Source organism: Leptonotus elevatus, chromosome 16 (genome assembly GCF_054856555.1).
Source record: "Leptonotus elevatus isolate MCC_2025b chromosome 16, RoL_Lele_1.0, whole genome shotgun sequence".
In the NCBI taxonomy this organism is placed as follows: Eukaryota; Metazoa; Chordata; class Actinopteri; order Syngnathiformes; family Syngnathidae; genus Leptonotus; species Leptonotus elevatus.
Window position 1 is genome coordinate 17418067 of NC_141254.1, and position 20616 is coordinate 17438682.

The 20616-nt window shown below is 40.3% G+C and overlaps 3 protein-coding genes across 5 annotated transcripts; 1 reads left to right on the forward strand and 2 right to left on the reverse strand.

Moving 5' to 3' along the window:
- The first annotated feature begins 668 nt into the window (after positions 1–668).
- Positions 669–13259, forward strand: LOC147161088 (adhesion G protein-coupled receptor G2). The gene is made up of 28 exons (XM_086098497.1): positions 669–822; positions 1315–1373; positions 1936–2001; positions 2127–2197; positions 2279–2748; positions 2878–2899; positions 2981–3018; positions 3298–3431; positions 3499–3580; positions 3658–3695; positions 3889–3933; positions 4016–4083; positions 4150–4182; positions 4268–4302; positions 4384–4511; positions 4779–4896; positions 4971–5363; positions 5502–5658; positions 5760–5924; positions 7080–7202; positions 7325–7370; positions 7476–7579; positions 7732–7856; positions 9145–9516; positions 9597–9880; positions 10542–10643; positions 10756–10896; positions 11006–13259. The coding sequence occupies exons 1-28, from the start codon at positions 767–769 to the stop codon at positions 11131–11133; spliced, it is 3603 nt and encodes a 1200-aa protein (XP_085954623.1). The 5' UTR covers positions 669–766; the 3' UTR covers positions 11134–13259.
- sms (spermine synthase) lies at positions 11261–16562 on the reverse strand. Of its 3 annotated transcripts, none has more exons than XM_086098500.1 (11): positions 16374–16562; positions 15333–15453; positions 15091–15178; positions 14920–14984; positions 14673–14848; positions 14407–14575; positions 14183–14270; positions 13581–13695; positions 13428–13507; positions 12648–12763; positions 11261–12361 (listed from the first exon to the last, which is right to left on the reverse strand). In XM_086098500.1, the coding sequence occupies exons 1-11, from the start codon at positions 16417–16419 to the stop codon at positions 12331–12333; spliced, it is 1095 nt and encodes a 364-aa protein (XP_085954626.1). In that variant the 5' UTR covers positions 16420–16562; the 3' UTR covers positions 11261–12330. The 3 variants fall into 3 exon arrangements, with proteins under 3 accessions (XP_085954626.1, XP_085954624.1, XP_085954625.1); XM_086098498.1 differs by lacking the exon at positions 16374–16562 and adding an exon at positions 15545–15762; XM_086098499.1 differs by lacking the exon at positions 16374–16562 and adding an exon at positions 15545–15748 and having other exon boundaries at positions 14419–14575.
- Positions 16563–17314: 752 nt separating this feature from the next.
- On the reverse strand, positions 17315–20016 carry LOC147161090 (uncharacterized). Its single transcript, XM_086098719.1, has 5 exons — positions 19970–20016; positions 18885–19143; positions 18519–18552; positions 18078–18249; positions 17315–17968 (listed from the first exon to the last, which is right to left on the reverse strand). Exons 1-5 carry the CDS (start codon positions 20010–20012, stop codon positions 17634–17636), a joined length of 843 nt encoding a protein of 280 aa, XP_085954845.1. The 5' UTR covers positions 20013–20016; the 3' UTR covers positions 17315–17633.
- Between the last annotated feature and the right edge of the window lie 600 nt (positions 20017–20616).

Below are 20616 nucleotides of genomic sequence, written 5' to 3' on the forward strand. Positions count from 1 at the left end.
CTTCCTTGGTTTTCTTTGGTCCCCTCGGGTCTCCTGACGGCGGTTGTTCGGTTTAGGTGAACGGTATGGGATTTTTTTCTAATAGGTTTTTGGTGAGCTAACAAATACACGCACGCACGCACGCACGCACGCACATACACATACTCACCCACATACAAAAAATAAAAATAAATAAATAAATAAATATATATATATATATATATAAAAATGAAAAAATAATAATAATAATAAATAAAAAAATAAAGAGCAATGATGATGACATTACCGAATGAACAATACTGAGCTCTTTATAGAATTAAAAAAAAAAAAAAAAAAAAAAAAACTTACACAGCTGACGCTTGACGTCTTCTGGCGTCTAATGTTTTACTTCTGTTTTGTTACCCTGGAAATAAGCACGTGTCATATCTTCCATTGAAAGCATACTGGCAGAGCGACTCGGCAAGGACACGCCCTGAAACTTAACACAATGGAAAAATGTTCCTTGAAGGAAATATGTGGCATAAAGTGATTTTTCTCCCCTTCATATCTAAATGAAAAGTCAATTCAACTTTCCTTCCTTAGGTGTGGAAATAAAAACACGTGCCAGCTGCCATGTTTGTGAGGTTGATCTTTTCTTGTTCATGTCTGAAGGGGGGGGGGGGGGTCGGGGGGGCGTGTCACATGTCAGCCAGTTGTGACAGACTTGATGTGGACCAGCTAAGCAACAAAGGACATGAACTTTATGATCTAGTGACTTGGATTTTTCTTGTGAAATGTGGATAACATCATGAAATCTTTCCTAGGATCTTTTGGGAAAAACGTAGATATAACAAACTTCAGCAGGTAACGCGATTCATCTTTCTTTAAAGGCTACATCTTCACCGTTAGCTTGTCTTCATAGTCGCATGCATTTTTTTTTTAATTTTTAATGTTTATGTTTGTGTAACATTTTATAAATGCTGTCTGTGTATGGCGTTGTTATGGCAATATGTGTTTTATTTTGATAAGTTGGAAACAGATTTTCAAATTTTACTCTAGAATTGAAAAGGTTTAGAAAACCATGTTAAGTTATGGGACAATATAGTGAAATTTTCTGTGCAAATCTTTTTATTTATTTATTTTTATTTTTGATGACATTATATGATATATTTCTCCCTCCAAAGTTTTATTGACTAAAATTATAAGTGTTGAGAATGGCTGCAATGTTAATGTGACAGTTTTAGATATTTGAGAATTGAATGTACCCCACACCAGCAATATATAAGAGATACATCTGAATGGCTATATGAATAAATGAATACTTTTTTTTTAATACATTGATGACATATGTTCCAGAGTGAAAAAGCCAAGTTCACATATAACAAAGGTCCTCCACCTGCTCGTTCTACTCACAGGTAAAGTCACTAATCACATAAAAAAATAAAAAAAAAAGGTCTAATAAGCAGCACGTTCCAGGAATAACGTAATTTTTATTAGTGTATTACGGATAATCTTTTATAGTCTTGCAGTTTTATTTTTAAACACCTGGCCTCATCATACCTGAATAAACGTCATCCATTACTTGTCATGTTATACACACATTCAAACCTTCCTTTTTTTTTTTTTGTTAAGGGAACCCGTTGTTCCAGTCAGAATATTGTGCGCGTGAATTGTGCTATGACAACTCTTACGTACGTCCACAATGCTGCACATTCTTTGCAAATATGGAGACTCTGACAAAGATGTGGCTGGAAATTACCTCACACAAATGACACTTTTGTATATATATATTTTTTTTTAATCCAAAGTGCTGTTGGGGTCTTTGGAATAGAACAAATTGTCATTTTATTTTTGAAATGGGTTAATTTAGAGTTGTTTCGATGTTACTTAAAAAAAAAAAAAAAGAATGCGTATTTGTGGAACCTCTTGAATTGAAGTCGACTTTTGAGTCACATCATACGTCATTTTCCTCGTCAGGTCTTTCCTCTTGTAATGAGACCTCCACTGCGCCGCCTCAGCAGACAACAAGCGCTCAGACTTCAGGTAAGCTTTGCACACTCACGTTCTTTGGCAGCGGTTTAACCTGTCGTTAGGTGTGTTGAGCAATGCAGGTGCTGGCTGAAAAAAAAAAAAGTCAAATGTTATTTTTTGTCTTTTCTCACTTGCAGTATTCTACTTTGTGGAGATCGCTGTTGATGTGACTGGGCCTGCGAAGAATGAATCGGAAATTACATCGTGGGTACGTTTGGAATCGGATGTCTCGCTAACAATCCAAACGTGAATCGACCGTCCATGTTTATTTTACACGTTCCACTTTCAGCTCCAGGAGGTGTTCCAAAACAATTTGGGCAACTGTTTCTCTCCGCACGCCGAAAGCGCAACAACTTTACCGCCAACATCTGCTAACTCTTCGGCAAGCAACATCACGAGCACAACTGCTCCAGCGATCACGTTACAAAACACGACTGCAGCCGCAACATTACAAAATAATACAACAGTAGCCGCAACATTACAAAATAACGCTACTCCGCATGCGACCAAATTACAGAACAGCAACACGACTACAGCGACGACATCGCAAACAGCTACAGAAGTGCAAAACGTTGGCACAATTGCAGCTACAACAACATTACAACAAAACTCTAGCACATTTGTACCTATTAAAACGATCGATGCTCCCAATGATGTCACAGTAAAGAAGATCACAACCAACAACGCAGGCAAAAAGTTGGGGAAAACTATTCCCAACACGAAAAATGCACGTTTTATTCGAGCAGCCATCCTCAGCGGGTATGTCATCATTTATTTGTATTTGTAATTAATTTTTTTTTTTATTTCACTGATATTTGTCTTTCCCAGTTCCGTCACTAACGAAACTGTAAAAATTCTTGACGCCGTATTTCATTTATTGTTTTCCAGCAAGTCAAGTGGCTTATTTCAGGTATGTAAGATGGCTCGCTTATTTGCATTTCTGGATTATGTCAGTTGCCATTGATTTGTCACACTGATTGATTTATAACAGGGAGTTGAAGTTTCTTGTGAAAAGAAGACTCAGATAAGGTAGGCGTAAATGAGATAGCAGAATCCATGTATTTATTTATATAAATACAAATATATGTGTGTGATGTGTAACAGAAAATGTGCACCAGAGTGCAGTTAAGAGAAAAGATACAAAAGAAATAAACAAATTGATTTCCGAGGGGAAAGAGTGCCCTTTAACCTATGTGTCACAATATTAGGAACACCTGTACAATCCAATGATATACAATGATGTGTTCCTAATAAAATGTCCATTAAGCATAAAAAAAGTATTTTTCTTTATTTTTTTAAATTGATCAGAAAGACCAACTGCGTGGTGACTCTGGCACTGAGGCAGAATGTGTCGTCGTCGTGTTGCATCCTGCAAACAATCTGCGCAGCCAATCACAATTCGTCTGACATCCATGCAGCGGGAAAAAGAGCCAATCGTTTGAGTGAGTGCTACAATGTCGTTTTTTTTTTTAATTTTTTAAACTAACCTTTGTATGTTTTCACGAATAGCTCCCCTAAACAATAACTGCAGCAGTGACCATGTGGAGGAAAACATCTGTATTCATACACGAAATTCCAAGAATTCTAAATGGTAAGCTATTCATTTTTTTTTTTTGCGCTATTCATTTGAGCTGAAATACATAAATCTGTATTTTCTTCATTTGACAGTGACGCATCAGCATTTATGGCGCTTCCATGCGGTGCAGGTGAGCGCCAACATCTTCCCGACCGTCGTACAATCCATTGTATGAATTCATCTCAATTGTAAACTCAACACAAAAAAGTGTGCTAGTGCTGCTAAAGGCGCACTATCAAAAAGTCAAAAACGTCATCCAAACTGCTTTGAGCAAGATCCTTGAAAGTGTTATGGTCATAACGACATGCTTTGAAACTTTGCAGAAAATAATAAAAACTGCAGCTGCGCAGCTTCCTGCAATGGGACTGGTATGTTTTTTTTTTTAAATGTTATCAGCTCGCGAGTTGAGATTTTGTTCTTAAACCCCAGCTTTATTTTGGAACTTTTCAGATGCGTATTACACTTTTGACATTTCAATACAAGACCGTGAGATGAACTTCTCCTATCCTCTTTCCCTGGTAAGCTCACAACGTGTGTTTGTCCATTAGCCTGCATTTTGTAACCGTTGCTCTCTGTTTAAACAGATTTCTTATTCCACCATTGCTTCTGCATACAAGGTAACTAACTAGCCACCATTTTAAAGTCTCCATTTATTTTTGATGTTCTGGGAATTAAAACCAAAAAACAATTGTTTCCACTCAGAATGCCACCGTGGTCTGTTCTCGATCCGGAACGAAGTGAGTCTCGGGAAAAATCGTCGCATCACATCCGCCAAAAGACAAGATTGTTTCACACACGTGACTTTTTGATTCTTCGAGCCCTCAAAGTTGCAGGGTGATTTTACGGTTGGCCGAAGAGGTTCCCATCTGTAACGTGTCGGCAGCCTTAACGACTGTGTTTCAATCGGAGAAGGACATAACGTTTGACGGGAGAACGACGAGAGCAGGTGTGCACTGGGATAAAATAAAGAGGATACGTGGAGGCAAAATTAAACACTTTTAAGACAAGTATGTTTGAACCCCATAAAGCCAAATGTATCATATTAAATACTAGACATTTTTTTGTATAATTCCCCATTAAAACCCTGACATAGATTATCTGACACATGCATTGCACGGATAATCCGTTAGAGGGCAGTATCACCCAGTTGATGACTTTCCCAGCGACCTTGCAAGATCGTCTGTATTAACTCGTATTTCATCCTTTGATGCAGCAATCTGTGGCCACGCAAATGTTAGTGACAATTTAATGGACTCTCAGTTGACATGGATTAACGTCAGCCTCCAGCATGCAGAGTTTTGCGCGCCGCCTCTGCTCCCCACCCAAACCTGGTCAGAACAATTCCGTTTCACAGCGATGTCACGACTTCACTTATCTAAATGTATCCATTTTTTTTGCTCCCAAGTAAATCAGGACAAAATGTGGTGGTGGTGGTGGTGCAGCTGAATGAGCGGTGCGTTCCATCAGCGCCGACCACAGCCAGCCCAAATGTGACCGCCACGCAACCAAACTCCGCCTCCGATAGTGTGACGTCATCGCCGGCGAACGCGACGTCGGCATCCCCGGATGTTGTTAGCACCGTCTCGCCCAATGACACGGAGAGTCGAGCCGATGCTCTTCTCCAGCTGAGCGCCAACGTGTCCAGACTCAACTCCAGTCAGGTGGACCAGCTCGTGTCTGATCTGGAGGATTTGTTGTCGGGCCCCAATATCAGCTTGGCTCTGGCTAACATAACCATTCACATCGTCAGCAACCTGCTGGACGCTTCTGCCCAAACACTGGCCAGCTCTTACATCAGGTTCATTTCAGATTTTCTACAAGAATTGCTCCGAGCTTTATTAATTAATTACTTTTTATTTTTTTTATATGAATTTAGATTTTTTAAGTTTTTTTTTCATATTTAATTTAATTTAAAAAAATGTTTTGTGTTCATCAGAATTATAAAGATTGTTGATACAGTGGGCCTCAAAGTGGTCCTCGAAGAAGAAACGGAAACTCTCTTGTCGCCAGCTTTGGCTGTTTCTGCCAAAGCAGTGGATGGAAGCAATTTTCAACAAGTCCTCTTCTCCATCTCCGACCCCAGCAACGCTCAGGTACGATGATGCAGTAGCTTTAGGAAAAGTTACGGCAGAATTTCCATCGAATTAGAAAGCATCTCCAACCTAACGTATATTTATGCGTGTGTTTATTGAAGGTCCGGGTCGATCCCAGGTTTGGAAGGAGCGCGAGGAACGAGCCGTCCATCCCTCAGGGCTCCGTCACGCTGCCCGCCTCCCTCACGCAAAACCTCACCTTGGAGGAGCAGCAGATGGCCTCCAGAGTTCACTTCAACTTTTACCAGAAGAGCACTTTATTTCAGGTCACACACATTCAACCTTACCACGAGTGCGTCGTCTCGATACATTTGGATTTTGTGGAAAGAGATGTCAATTTATTACACACACTGAAATGTTTTCATGATAGCTTAAACATAACATAATAACATAAGAAACAATCTCAATGATTTTAATATAGAAATTATTTAGGATTTTTTTTTTCACTTGTTTGTGTTGGACTCCTGCATTTTACACCAAGTACCACCTTAAAAAAATATTTGGACCAAGTATTAATACAAAATATTTTTCAATATTACTGTAAGCCACTTTAACATTATGTGCGGTTTTACCATTAACACCACACTTAAATATAGAAAAAATAAATAAACCTACTGAAATACGTGATTTATTTAAAATGTATTGGACGGAAGTGAAAAAACAAACAAAAAAAAACTAAATAAATCCACAGGGAAAAAAAACATTATATGCAAATGTATTGTACTTTAAATTTAAACACAAAATAACTACTTAAAAAAGTTTGAGCCATTATGCACAGTAAGAACATTTCATTTAATCTTTTAAGTTTCACTTCACAAATCACTAAATATTATTATTATTATTGAAATGCACCTAATTAGCATCTGTGCTTGGTGCATTAAAGACACAGAACATGACGTGAATAACTCCCCAAATTGTCAGTGTCTTAAAGACGTATGTATACGTTTTTAATATATATATTTTTTAATGCTAAAGCATACAGAAGGCTTTGATGCAGCCTCTCAATTGCAAAGAACGGTTGAAGAAATGGTAGTTATTGCAGCAGAGCAAATGAGATGAACCAGGGCCATGTTGAAAAAAAAACGAAATTAAATTACTATTAATGTACTTTTTTCCCCCTGATGAAAGAAGAGACTTTAATCTTTCTTTTGGTAGGTTCCATGTTTTTATAGCAATAGAGCACAATATTCTGTGGGCCAAAATCCAGTAAAGGAGCGAAGGGGGTTACTTCTGTGAAAATGGCTGGGAGTAAATGAGTTGAATGTACAATTTGATAAGGACATTTAAAACATTTCATATTAACAATTCATTCAACTTTAGATTGATCGGGATGCTTTTTTAATATAATGCGGAGACTTCAAAATCAATTTTAAGTTTTCTAACATTCTCACTGATTTACTGGCTATGTTTTGTCCATGCAGGACAGATCATTAGGAACACGTCGACTCAACAGCGGGATCCTGGGAGCGAGTTTGGCAAACTTGACAGTCTCGGGACTCCAGGAGGAAGTTGTGATTAGCCTCAGAAACCTGGAGCCCATTCCTGTGAGAGTCTTTTGTTTTGTTTTGAAAAAATGTCATTTTTTGTCGTCATGTACAGTACGTAGTCGACGTTTGGCGGCGTTAATGGAACTCATTTCATGTTTTTTGCCCTCACTGAACTGCAGGCTAATTACGTGGCAACATGCGTCTTCTGGGACTTTGCTTTAAATGGTGAGTTTTTCTTTAAAAAAAATAAATAAAATAAATCATCCATTAGAATGAATTGACGGGAATGTACACCGGCGGTGATATCATTCTTTTTTTTTTTGCCGGCAGACAGATCCGGTGGCTGGAACACAAACGGCTGTTATGTCCGCAATAGCACAGACGACGTGACAGTTTGTGGCTGCAACCATCTCACCAGTTTCTCTATCCTGCTGGTAAGCTTTTAGTGCAACAAGCAGCGTATAATGTTAAAAAGTTCAAAAAGTGGTTCCAATTGATGAATGAAAGTGTATTTTCTTTGCAAAATCCGACTTTATAAAATGTATTTTTTTTTGTATTGAATCTCAATTGTTGGGTTTCTGTCCAGGACCTCGGCAGGCAGCCTCTCACCAGTCGAGTGCACGCCACCATTTTGACCTTCATCACGTATATTGGCTGCGGGATCTCTGCCATTTTCCTGGCATTGACGCTCCTCACATACATGGCCTTCGGGTGAGTCGTGGTTCCATCAGGTGACCTGCAATTACAACTTCAATTTGAATATATGTTCCCTAAATTCTATTCATTGATTCTCTATAGCTTTCATCTGCTGTAGTTTCCAATAATGTCTGCGTCTTTTTTTGTCCAATCAGATTTCAGCCTGTCCTGCCATGTCAATCGAATTTCCCTAAGGTGCCTTCAGAAACTATATAAGCAATGGGAGCGTTTCTTTGACCAATCAGATTTACTGATTCGCCTCAGTGGGCCACGAGCCCTCTCAAAATAACATCAGAATTTTTCCGTCCTTGTTGGTCAGGGACAGAGGCGTGCGTAGCTTGCCATCAGGCAAGGCAGGAAATTGCTTGGGGCCCCTTAACCAGCAGGGGCCCCCAGAGGGCCAACAGATTTGACACAAGCGTCACATCCTTCACATTAGCAGTGCAGCAATGACAATTGAACGTCTCAAAGTCCCAGAGTCAGGTGTTTTTTTTTTGTTAAACCATATATATATATATATATATATTTTTTTTTTAATTTAAAACGACCATGTCTATATAGTAAGGCTTTTTTTTAACGACCATGTAAGGCATTTTTTTTTTTTTTTTTTTATAAAAACGACAATTTATAGTAAAGCGTTTTTTTTTAATAAAAACGACCATGTATAGTAGGCCGTTTAAAAAAAAAAAAATAATTCAATAAAAACGACCATGTATAGTAAAAGTTTTTTAAGAGATAAAAAAGGCTTCTTTTTTTTTAACGACAATGTATAGAAAGGCGTTTTTTTTATATTATTGTTTTTATAAAAATGACCGTAAGGCTTTTTTTTTTTTATCGACCATATAGTAAGGGTTTAAAAATAATAATAAAAACGACCATGTAAAGCATTTTTTTTTTTTTTTATAAAAACGACCATAGTAAGGCATTTAAAAATAAACAAAAGGCTTTTTTTTTTATGACCACAAGTAGTAAAGCAATTGAAAAAACATGACCTTTTTATAGTAAGGCATGTTTTTATTTATTTTTTTAAATTTTGTATTATTAAAAATAAATAAATAAATGACCATGTATATAGTAATGCTTTTATTATTTCTTTCAAAAAAGTTACCATGTCCCGTAAGACATTATAGTGATTTTATTTTCCTGTTTTCTGGCTCACTTCTTCTTCTTCTTCTTGCTTGGGGTTCCTGGGGAATGTTGCTATGTCACTGGTCAGGGAAAGCTGACTCCAATCGGTTGTGCAAAAATCGACTTCGGTGACCAATCTGCTGCACATGTGCACACTTGTGCGAACCCATTTCAGCAAACTGCGCAAGGACGTCCCCTCCAAAATCCTGATCCAGCTGTGCGTGGCTCTGCTGCTGCTCAACCTGGTCTTCCTGGTGGACGCTTGGTTGGCGCTGTACCCGGACGCCGTGGGCCTCTGCATCTCCACCGCCTGGTTCCTCCACTACTTCCTGCTGGCCGCCTTCACCTGGATGGGCCTGGAGGGGGTCCACCTGTACCTGGCCCTGGTCAAGGTGTTCAACACGCACGTCCCGTGCTACATGCTCTGGTTCTCGCTGGCAGGCTGGGGCGCCCCCGCCATCGTGGTTGTCATCGTCATAGCTGTCAACAAGGACAATTACGGGCTGGTGTCTTACGGGAGGTTCTCTGACGGCACAAGTGACGACTTGTGAGTTTTTTTTATTAATTTTTTTTTACCTGTGTCTGTAATATCCCACTGTAAAAGACATCCCTTAACGTCTCTGGCAGCTGTTGGCTGAAAAACGACGTCGCCTTCTACGTGGCGGTGGTGGCCTACTTCTGCGTCATCTTCCTGTTCAACGTGATCATGTTCGTGGTGGTGCTGGTCCAGCTGCATAGGATCAAGAGGCAGAATCCGCACAACTCGCAGTACCGCACCGCCGCGCAGGACGTGCGCAGCGTGGCGGGCATAACCATCCTGCTCGGCCTCACCTGGGGCTTCGCCTTTTTCGCTTGGGGGCCCGCCAACTTGCCGTTTATGTACCTTTTTGCCATCTGCAACGCATTCCAAGGTGAGATGAAGATCTTCGCACCCAATACGGAGATTTTCTATTTCATGAAAATATTTAAAGTAAGGGTGTCAAAATCAGTGCATTCATTTGGAGTTGATTTAAAGTTCCTTTCGCACCACTAATTTTTTAACGTGCGATTAATGACCGGCCCTTACTTGGGAAGCCTGTACTGAGGGAATTCCAGTCACAACGCAGCAGACGCGTCCGCGTCAAAATTTAGCAATAATACATTTAATAATAATGCATATATTTGTGGAGACTTTGGTCAAGTTGCATTTTACAATTTTAAAAATGTGCTTAGATGGCTCTTAATATGAAAAGAAAAATGCACTGGCTTTCGCCAATGTCTTACAAATGCAATTATGCCATCTAGTGGCAGAAATATGACCTCAACACAAGTCAATGTCACACTCGTTTTTTTTACACATCTTTTTAATTTTAACTCAATTTTATGAGTTATGACATTTCTGTATCAATGACTAAAAGATGCAGCCATATTCTATTAGTTTACCTTTTTTTCCCCCACTTTTATATTAAGAGTGTGAGTTGAAGTCGTGCGATTAATTACGATTAAAAAAAATGTGATCGCATGACACCCCTAATTTAAAGCAATTGGGGAAACCCTGCTGTGCATCCACACTGACGTGTGTCCTTGTTGCAGGTTTATTCATATTCGTGTTACATTGTGCGGTGAAGGACGCAGTGAGGAGGCAGTGGCAGACGTACCTCTGTTTAGGAAAAATGAGGCTGGCTGAGAACTCAGGTTTCTTATTTTCAGTCCATACCTGCTTGCTTTAAAATTTATGGAAAAAATAAATACAAATCAAATTTCGCTTGACATAACACACCTCACCTGGTTTGGCCCCTTTTTCCAGAATGGAGTCGCACGGCAACCCAAAAGATGGCGAAGAGAGATTCCGTGATTCGATCGGCCTCTTTTCCGTCTTCGGCGTCGTCGCAGTCCAACACCTCATCGTCTTTCCTCAGTCACAACTTGGAGCAGACTCAAGGCTTAGGTCAGCAAGGTTGCCTTCGTGACCAAATCCGTCTCTCTCCACTTCGCGGAGACGGATTTATACTCGTCAAGCCCATCAAGAGTTATTTAGTGTTAATGTTTTGATGCAGGAAATCCGGTGGAAGACAGAATCATCACCGCTGATGAAGAACCCAGCATGGACGTCATCCTAAACGAACTTGGCAGGGAGCACAGAAACCATCACACGTTCTCACACACGCATTCGCATTATAATTAATTAGTAAGCCGTCTTGTTCCATTTTCAAAGGGCACCTTGAAAACGTTATTATTATTTTTAAATGTACAAAAGTTTCATTCATTCTGCTTCACTAATAATAACAACATTTGTACTGGGAGAACAGTAGTCCCATCAGGCAAAACCACTTTATTTATTTTATTTAAAGGTTACAAATAAAAAGAAAAAAAAAGCGTGAGACAATCTTATTGAAGAAAGCAAGGGAATAAATAAATGCCACCGAGTCCCACAAGGTCGCTTGTAAACGTGCCACGCAAGCTACATTCAGTGCTTCACATACATCTGATATCCACTGAATGACCACAACATGATGACCACATGCATTTGATTATTATTTATTATTGTCTTTTTAGCATTAAGCTAATATTTTGGTTATGTCGTTTAGCTCCGGAATGGATACAAATGATTACAAACGTCTTTTTGAAGAAGTATTGTACTGGATCTTAATTTCCCGTGTAAATAGTCATAATGTTGTGGCTAGTCTGTGTTACACACATTTTTTATATCAGACGAAACGAAATGTAAAAAAAAAAAAAGAAGCACAAAATCGAAAAAAAATAAAATAAAAATAGCACAAAGATGGACATAAAGTGGTGGATTTTCTCCCCCTTTTGGACATTGGAATCATTTGGCTTAATGCCAGGAAAGCAACCTGAAAAAAATAGAGAACCGAATGACAATCGATGTAACAACAACAAAAAGAAGCCTAAAAGCAATTCAGGTGTTGATTGGCTCACTCCATAAGGTAGCGAAACAAACAAGAGCAACTGATCCATCTGGAACATTATTAGTCTATCAGCTCACAGTTCAAAACACACACACACAACTGGACTTGTTCGCTCGCAGCAAACAATACTTAAAAACACAACTAAAAAGTCAAAAGTCTTTAATGAAAGTGAAGATGCTCAAACAGATGTGTTCAGAGTCAGCAAACCACTGGAGTGTTTGGGTACCACGATAAAAACGACTATAGTGACTAAGCACAATCACGATGTGTGTGTGTGTGTGTGTGTGTGTGTTGAAGATTTGGATGACTTTTCATTACGGGTGTTGCCTAATAATACATCTTTTACAGTGAGTGTGTTCATGCTCACTCTGAATACACCTAACGAGCGATACAGCAGAAGAAACGTTCACAGCTGGAGGGGGGGGTGAAAAAAAAGAAGAAGAAAAAAACGGTCACTTCTTCCACAAGGTGTAGAAAACCCAGCTGACGTGCACAATTAAGGAAAGTGCACACAACACTTATTGTAACCACTTTTTTTCCCCCCCACATTCAAGTTAACCGTTCCCTAAACAGTCATATATAATACACATATCAATTTTGGGATCATAGCTTGGAGTACATTTCTTATTTTTTTAATGTAGGCAATGAAAAACATTTTTGGGGGCAGCATCAATGACTTGATGATTTTCTGTATTTGCGTTGCACTTTGGTTCACTGCATCAATCGAATGAAACAAACGCTCTTGTCCATTTATGTTGTGAAAGGATACAGTTCCATGTAGGAGGGCACGCAGACCACTTTTTTGGAAAAGTCCACAGGACAGGAGAGTCTTCCCAGCTGCTCCTCATACAGACTCAGAGCCTCGGTCAGATTTGCACTGTTGCCCTGACGACGAAGAGATACGGGACGTCAACATCAAGGCAATTACGGCACTTTCTCTCTTTTTTTTCTTTTTTTTTTTTTTTTTTACCCGTGCCATCTCAAAGAGAACAATGACTTTTTTTTTTGCTAAAAGTGTGGCTTGTTATGGATGTGACACTCACAAATGTGTATTGGTTTAAAAATATAGATATTTTTTCGCCCCACTTGTAAAAGGTGAAATGATAGACAAAGAAAAACGAAATCAGTATTTGTCAGTGATGCCAATGTTAATGTTATCTCGGAAGAGCAAAGCACTTAGTAAACATCTCATCAAATTAATTCAATAAGTCTTGATCCACTTGAAGAACTTTCATTCAGAGAACGCAAACATTTGGAGAAGAGTGCCCTCGAGCATGTTGGCGTCCGCTCGTTCCAATTTCGGTTACGCAAAGATGGAAAACCACTAAGTGCAAATACTTTACAAAGATAGCTTTGCTTTTAACAGCGGATTTAAATCATAATTTTAAGGCTAATTAAAGTATTTACTGTGGAAAACTCTAATGTGTCACTTTTTAAATCTGTGATCTATTGCATTTGGTTCAGCAAAACATATTTATAAAAAAAACATTTAATAATAAAAAGCGATTCTTCATAATAGGGTACACAAATCGAACAACGCGATGCTCACCTGGGTGAAATACTTCCCCTTCGGATGCAGGATTTTTATCGACAGATCCAAAATGAGACGAAGGAAATCCCATGTCGAGTCTGCAACGGTAACATCACCTTTTCACGTCGGATGACGGGTAAAAAATGGATTTAGGATGAAAAACTGGCAAACCTTCTTCTGGTTCTGTGGATATCGGGACTGCAGTGAGATCGTTAATGATGTAGTCGAACGTCTTCCCCTCCAGGACGTACTTCTTGAGCACCGGCACACAGTCCTCCACTAGAATCTGCCAACACAAACAAATATTGACACTACTAACAACTCATTCACTGCCATTGACGGCGATAAACATGCGATTAATTACGATGAAAAACTTGAAATCGCCTGACGCCCCGAATTTTTTTATCTTTTCTTTCTTCGCTGCCATTGACGGCTATAAACGTCAAAAACTCATTTTAACTATTTCTATTTAACATCCCCCCCCACACTTTTGTTAACAAGAGTATGAAAACCAAGATTTTTTTCTATTGTACATTTAGAACCGATATAAAATTTGTGATTAATCGTGAGTTAACTAGTGAAGTCGTGCGATTAATTACAATTAAAAAAAATTAATCGCCACTTGCCCCTAATTTTTACTAATCTATTTTTTTTTTAAATGAATTTATGGCAGTGAATGAGTTAAGATCAGCCCTCAAAAATAAACAGTGACGGCATTTGTTCAACGCCATTTGTTTTTGGTCCAGTACCTGAACAGTACTTTTAACACTCACTTGGTAACAGTCTCCCTTCAGGTTGTCCAGCACATTGCCACACGTCTTCCTCATATACTTTTTGCACCCGTCCATCACCTTCTGATCAATGTACTCAAGCTCGTCAAGGGAAACAAAAACAAAGACCAAATAGTCCAAACATAATAATAACAACAAACACGAACGACGATTGCAATGTCGCCGCGGTGAGTCAGTGAGCGTTTCAAACTCGTTTGATTGGATGCACAGTTGAGGATATCTCCACCATGGTGATCATCTTTGGCTTTTGCTTGACGGTCTGAGCCAGGATGCCTCCGTCGCCGCCCCCTAAAATCAGCACCTCCTTGCCGGCGTAGTCCTCCTTCCCGTTGCCCATGATTGCGTCCGTGTAGGGCAGGTCGCTCTCTGCCAGGTCTGCGCGGTTAAAGTCATTATTTAAAACAGCGCGCGTGCACGTGCACGTGCGCGCCATTCGATTCACTCGCGGGACTGTCCGACTAAACACACTTACTGACATCTCCGTTGAGGACCAGCATGTTCCCAAACTGCTGCGAGTGCAAAATTTTGATATTTTGGTATACCGAGTCTTCGTCGTACAACACGCGATCTATGTCGTATTCGGTCAGCCTTCCGTCGGTGGTGGGCCAGTACCGGTCCACTTTGGCTCCGCGGACGAGGGGCGGGAGCCTGTGAGGCGGCAACGCGGAATCGTCACGCTGACTCGAGGCGACGCAGCAAATTGGAGTCAAGGGCCTTACCTTTTAACACGAGTTATCTTGCCATTCAAGAGAACCTTTAGCTTCTTCTCCAGTGTATTTAAAAGCTGAAGGAAGACAAATTGAAAGTGAGTGAGGCCTTTTTTTTTTTTGCTGAATAATGAAAATAAGGTGACCTATAATTGGTACAATATATTTGTTTAAGGCACCTACATTGTCTAGTTGAGCAATGTTATCCCCTTCATAACACTGCAGGTCAATAGTGAGCAAGCCATGGGCGTGCACCCGCAGAATGACAAACCTGTGGATTAAGGAGTGAAATGAAATGGAAATCACTAATAAAATGACATTTGTTTAGCTAAATGGATACTCCACACCCACAAAGGTCAATACGGTTAATCAAATTTTTCATTTGAGTAGATAAACAGTTAAAAAAAAAAAACTGAAATATTCACCTGCCATTCTTTCCGACAAAGGTGGCGAGGTACCCGCGCCCGTCTGTGTCGTGTACGGTCTCTGTCATTTCCTGCTCGTGGAATATGGACAGCAGGCCCGGGACTGTTGATGCAGAGTCAACTGGGAGCAAGAAAAGAGAGTACAGGGCTGAAAAATATGAGTGAAAACAAAACAAACAAAGAAGAATCAAATACAACTCAAAGTGTTTTACTAGTAGCTGGAGCGGAGTAGAAGATCCTGAACTCCCCGAGATCCTGCCATGTTTTTATAAAAACGCATGAACACATTTGCTTTTTACGCTCTCTTGTTGTAAAGGTGACAAATACATGTTGCCCAGCAACAATCTACTTTATGGCCAAATAAGTGAGAAAAGCCAGTCCATCCAGTTTGAGTCACATACGTAACAAAAAAAAAAAAAAAAAAGTTCAACAATGAAGAAGACGAGAAGAAAACAAACAAACATTTAGAGCATGTACATCGGTCATTTCTAGTGATATTGTGTCAATAGGTTAAAATATAAAGAGGCAATTAATTATGCTGTTAAGAGATATCACACCTCAAGGGGTTATAAAAGGTCATAAATACAGATACACGTGCTAATTTGGGTCAATTCAATCGTTGTATTACAAACGTAACTGCGTTAAACGTCAAAATTAAAATTAACAATGACCAATTTAAACTCACTTCCGGTGCCGCTACGCCATTTTACACATGACCGCAAGATGGCGCTGCTATCGCCACCAATGACAGAATGACAAAATATTCCATGGATAGCATTTAACAAACGTGACAAAAAAAATGACGCATTAATTCAAAATGCGACTTTTAAAGTCTTCGGCCATGCATTCCCATTCAATACTGAGCGTTTGCACCCGAATTGTCACGTCCACGTGCATTTTGTCGATGGCGTTTCATTCAGAATCGATATAACATTTTGAAGGGCAGTGACATGGTAGCAAGTTTACGTTTACTGGAAGCTAGCCAGCTAGCTTAGCATGCAGCCCACCGCCAACACAGTGCGGTGGCCGGGACACTCTTACCTGCCGTCGAGAGGCTGAAGTCGAGAGTATAGTGTCGCAGTGCCATGTTTGGAGGCAGCCGTTATCCATTCCTGGCGCTGGCAGGCGCTGTGTGTGTGCGTTTAAAGCCGGAAAGGAGGAGAGGGGAGGGCCCTGCTCTGCAACATCGGCCGGATGAACGCAGCCGGGTGCAGCTTCAATGCGCCGAGAGCAAAATAGTGCTGGCATGATGCAAGATAGTTATCCTCCTCCCCAAGGAGGTCGCTCTTCGTTTGTAAATAGAACTTTCGACGCTTCATGGGGTCATATTTAGTAAAGGATTAAATTCTAGTAAATCACTGCACTGTAGTAGTTTACTAGTACAGTACATTGACCTTTTGTAGACATTTTTTGGTAAACCTTTTTTTTACATCCAGTAATAGTTTCCCCAGCATGTTGGGACATAAATGTCGACATTGGGCCAAAACCTGCTGGTTGCCTACGGCATGTCAAAATATGCTCCACTTTTTCGTGTACCTGAGGAGCAACGTACAGTCAAGCACTAGTCTATTTATTGTACACACAAAACAGCCATGAATAAAAAAATAAAAAATAAAATTACAGTTGGGAAGTATGTTGGTGAAGTTTGTGGGACCCTCTGTGCAGCACTTCGTCATCAAAGGTCAAGACTATATTTGGGATGTGACGTCAGAGTTCACGGCCAAAACATTAGGCACATATACACCTGCTCAGTCTTATAAGCGGCAAAAAATTGTTGAATCAAATCTCTCTTTACCATCGTAATAATGCTTAGTTTGGATATAATGTCTAATTGTCAACAACAATAATAAAGATACTGTTCAAATAAAAATTATCTGACAGCCAAACTAAAAGTTTTTGTAAAAGACATGCTAAGGATACACAGCTCTTGGCCTTTTGCTTCCAAAAGAGACAAGCAGCCCATTTCTTTTAATCAGTTTTATTCAATTACAAATTTGTACAGACACATAAAACACAATTTCTTTGAACTTACCTGTAATGTACAAATGACGCGAGTACACATTTGGACAAACATTAGATGACGATAAGGTTTTCAGGGCAATTCAGTGATAACATGCACGGGCATGGGCTCTACTCTTTACAAGAGTTGGAAGAAAATGAAAGTTCCAACTAATACTAATACTGTTCACCATCACTCACAGTGCTGATAATGTTATTACAAAACACAAGGCGATGCACAAGCCCATTAGTTGTACTGGTTGTCATGGTGACAGGAACATGGCAAATCGTGGCAGCATCTTATCAAAAAGTAAAACCGCCACAATCAAAAGCATTAAAGTCGGCGTCTGCCATTTCAAAGTCAAAGCTGTTGAAGTGAGGGGAGGTGATGGCGGGGCTGTCTGTGTGGTACGCCCCCCCCGCCGGTCCCCCGATATCTGAAAAGTCTGCGTTGAGGGGCAGGTCGGCTGCTTTGGCGTCCAGGCTGGAGGGCGAGCACGCGCCCAAGTAGCCCATAGCGGAGGAGGCGGCCGCCCCGCCCATCAGCAGGTACACGGCCCTCACTGCCTGGGCGTTGTTGATGGTGCCGTGACGCAGGCAGCCTGATTTGTAATATTTGGTATGTGGAGAGCTCCTGCCTGTTTGACACAAGCGGCATGACGTTTATATTTTATACTGTCAACTGTCAATCAAATACAAAAAAATAAAATAAAATAAAGATTCTACTTCATTCCAAGTCAAACTGACCTTTATCTTTTGGGGAGCCAGTCAGAGGCCCCGGTGAAGGAGCCTCTCCATTGCCGACTGGCAGAATCGGTGGATCCTTTTCCTGGATCTGGTCTGGCATAAAGTCTTTTAGAGTGATGCTGAGCGGCGGCACCTGATGTCGCTTGCAAAGACCAAGAGGTGACGAGACGCTCTGAGGGAAAAGAAATACAAGGTTTGAAATTATGGACATGCTACAGGCATGTAAACGCGAGCAATCTAGATATGTACAATTATATTAGTAAAAATCCGTACTGCTATTACTGCTGATATGAATGTGTTATTCTTAACCTTCTCAATGTGTAAAGTGGCTTGCGATAACTTCTGTTGCAAACGATATGAATGAAACTGACTTGATTATTGAATATCTTTACTGCGTCGCCATTTATGGTAATGGTCTGTTATTGTGAAGCTTTGACTTACCTGTTTCACCTTTTTCAGTACATTCAGCCATTGACTGCAAAAAAGAAAGAAAAAAAAAGTGACTGTTATTGTCATCTATCATCTCAAACAAGTCATGGTAATGTCAACATTGGGAGTATGTACTGTACAATAAAAAATATGCCCTCTAGTGGTGGTGAGTGGTAAAAGCCTAGTTCGTGATTTCCTGTCGTTTTGTTTTGTTAATGTTTGGGCTGGGTCTTCACATGATTAAAAAGAGATTTTATCATCATTATTATTATTGTGACTGATTACGCAATCGTTCCAATATGTGTGTGTGTCCTAGCATTCACACAAATACAGTTAACGGCAGCGTTAGGGGAGCTGTGCCAGGGTTTGCCGTCAGACCTGCAGTCAGCAGCGGTGTCGGCCAGAAGGAGCAGGTATTTATTTTGGGTCAAGATGAGAGCGAAGCAGCAATCTCGGCTCCCTCCGGCGGGCAGCCTCGGCAGGTCGAGGATCTCCTTGCCCTCCACGATGGCCTCGCAGCTGCTCTGCAAGAGAACCAGCTGATCGGGCGGAGCCGAAGCACGGTGACACACGAGCAGGCCTCCTTCGGCTGTCAGGAGCAGGAAGCGCTTCTTCCACTGTTTGAAAAGAAATCCACCTAAGCAGGAGATATTTCGTATGATTTAGACGTCAGTTTCTCCGTTTCAGAAGCACACATTTGAAGATGTGATGTATGGATCGGTCATTCGCACGTTGCTTTGGCACATTAGTGTGCCATCAAAGATCATGATTCAATTACACTTTAATTGGTCAGAAAGTTATTTACTACAATGAATATATCGTTGTTTATCTTACTATGCCAGAGAAATAATAAAGTTTTTTTTTTTGTTTTTTTTTTAAATCATGCAACAGATTAACAGCTGTTTAATTTCCCACTGAGTCAGCATTTTTTTAGATGAGAATTTTTTCCAGTTATAAACCTTTTGTGACATTATTCGTTGGTATATATATATGTATATATAAATGTTGGGAAACGCTGACATATATGACGGGAGCAGGAAGAGCTGCTGGATTACAGCACGAACACACTGTCATCAGATTAGAGGCAGTCAGATGTTTGGCAGATCAACTCACTGCACCAATCAGACCATAAAAATAAGCGCGTGCCTCTATCAAAATCACACCCTCACATCTGGATACGCACCACCCAGACAAGCAAAAACGTATTGGCGAAAGCTTAATGAAATAACAGAATTATTGCAGAACAAACTGATTAAAATGCACATTTTACGCATTCATCTATTTAGAACACAATTGTGACATCTAAATGCAAATGATATCCATGTGTGAAAATGAAGCAACATCTACTCTTGTTGTTGATGAGAGAAAAAAAAAAAAAAAGATTAAATATAAAATGATGCAAAGTAATCACCAAAAAATTGTCAGAATGTCCCAAAAATGGACAAATCAATAATTGGACTCACCGTACATCCTGAGTGTTCCTTGATGGATCCCGGAGACGTTCATGTTGACAAGCAGCCGAGCGCGACCGACTGCCTCAAATGCGGCAAGCAAACAGGATGGGCGGGAAGCACACGAGGCTCAATGTGAGTTTTAATGCCTTAATCCTCATTCAGATGGGACGCTGCGGCGCTTTCGCATCAGTTCGCATAGCGGCACGCACAGACGGTCATATTGCGCAGGGACATTTGCCTTGCCTGTCATTTCATTATATCACCTCAAGAAATCTAATAAGAGCCAATGCAAGAGACGTATCCGGATAATTGATGGACCAAGTGAAAAGGCACTCTTATCAAGTGTGGTCCAGTGCGAACAGCAAGGTCTTTAAAAGTTTGCGTGGATTAGTATGTGTGAGAACCAGAGCCCTGACCTCAAGCCCATCAGATACTTTCTCGATGAACTATCGTGCACCTCTCAAGTCCAGCATCATACACCTCAAGCTGAGCATTCTTGTATTGCAGTTGTAGCTAACGAAGTAGCCGGTGAGCGCGTGGAATTGTGATTATGTAATTACAGTTCTGTTTTGGGCTAAAGAGGCTAAAACCTCTAAACCCTCCTCTTCGGCCCGTTTTTTTTCCCTCCAAAGCCGCCCGGCAGCGAATAACCCGCT

Bases quoted from the DNA above. Each gene is read 5' to 3' on its own strand.
- LOC147161088 (XM_086098497.1), top strand. From the start codon at position 767: ATGAAATCTTTCCTAGGATCTTTTGGGAAAAACGTAGATATAACAAAC. The intron at 1,374-1,935 runs GTAAAGTCACTA...TTTCCTCGTCAG, and splicing joins CCTGCTCGTTCTACTCACAG to GTCTTTCCTCTTGTAATGAG. The intron at 4,303-4,383 runs GTGAGTCTCGGG...TGATTCTTCGAG, and splicing joins TGTTCTCGATCCGGAACGAA to CCCTCAAAGTTGCAGGGTGA.
- sms (XM_086098498.1), bottom strand. From the start codon at position 15,620: ATGTGTTCATGCGTTTTTATAAAAACATGGCAGGATCTCGGGGAGTTC. The intron at 14,985-15,090 runs GTAGGTGCCTTA...GTCTTCCTTCAG, and splicing joins ACATTGCTCAACTAGACAAT to CTTTTAAATACACTGGAGAA. The intron at 14,576-14,672 runs GTAAGTGTGTTT...TTAACCGCGCAG, and splicing joins GGTCCTCAACGGAGATGTCA to ACCTGGCAGAGAGCGACCTG.
- LOC147161090 (XM_086098719.1), bottom strand. From the start codon at position 20,012: ATGAACGTCTCCGGGATCCATCAAGGAACACTCAGGATGTACG. The intron at 18,250-18,518 runs GTAAGTCAAAGC...CTTTTCCCTCAG, and splicing joins TACTGAAAAAGGTGAAACAG to AGCGTCTCGTCACCTCTTGG. The intron at 17,969-18,077 runs GTCAGTTTGACT...TGTGTCAAACAG, and splicing joins TGGCTCCCCAAAAGATAAAG to GCAGGAGCTCTCCACATACC.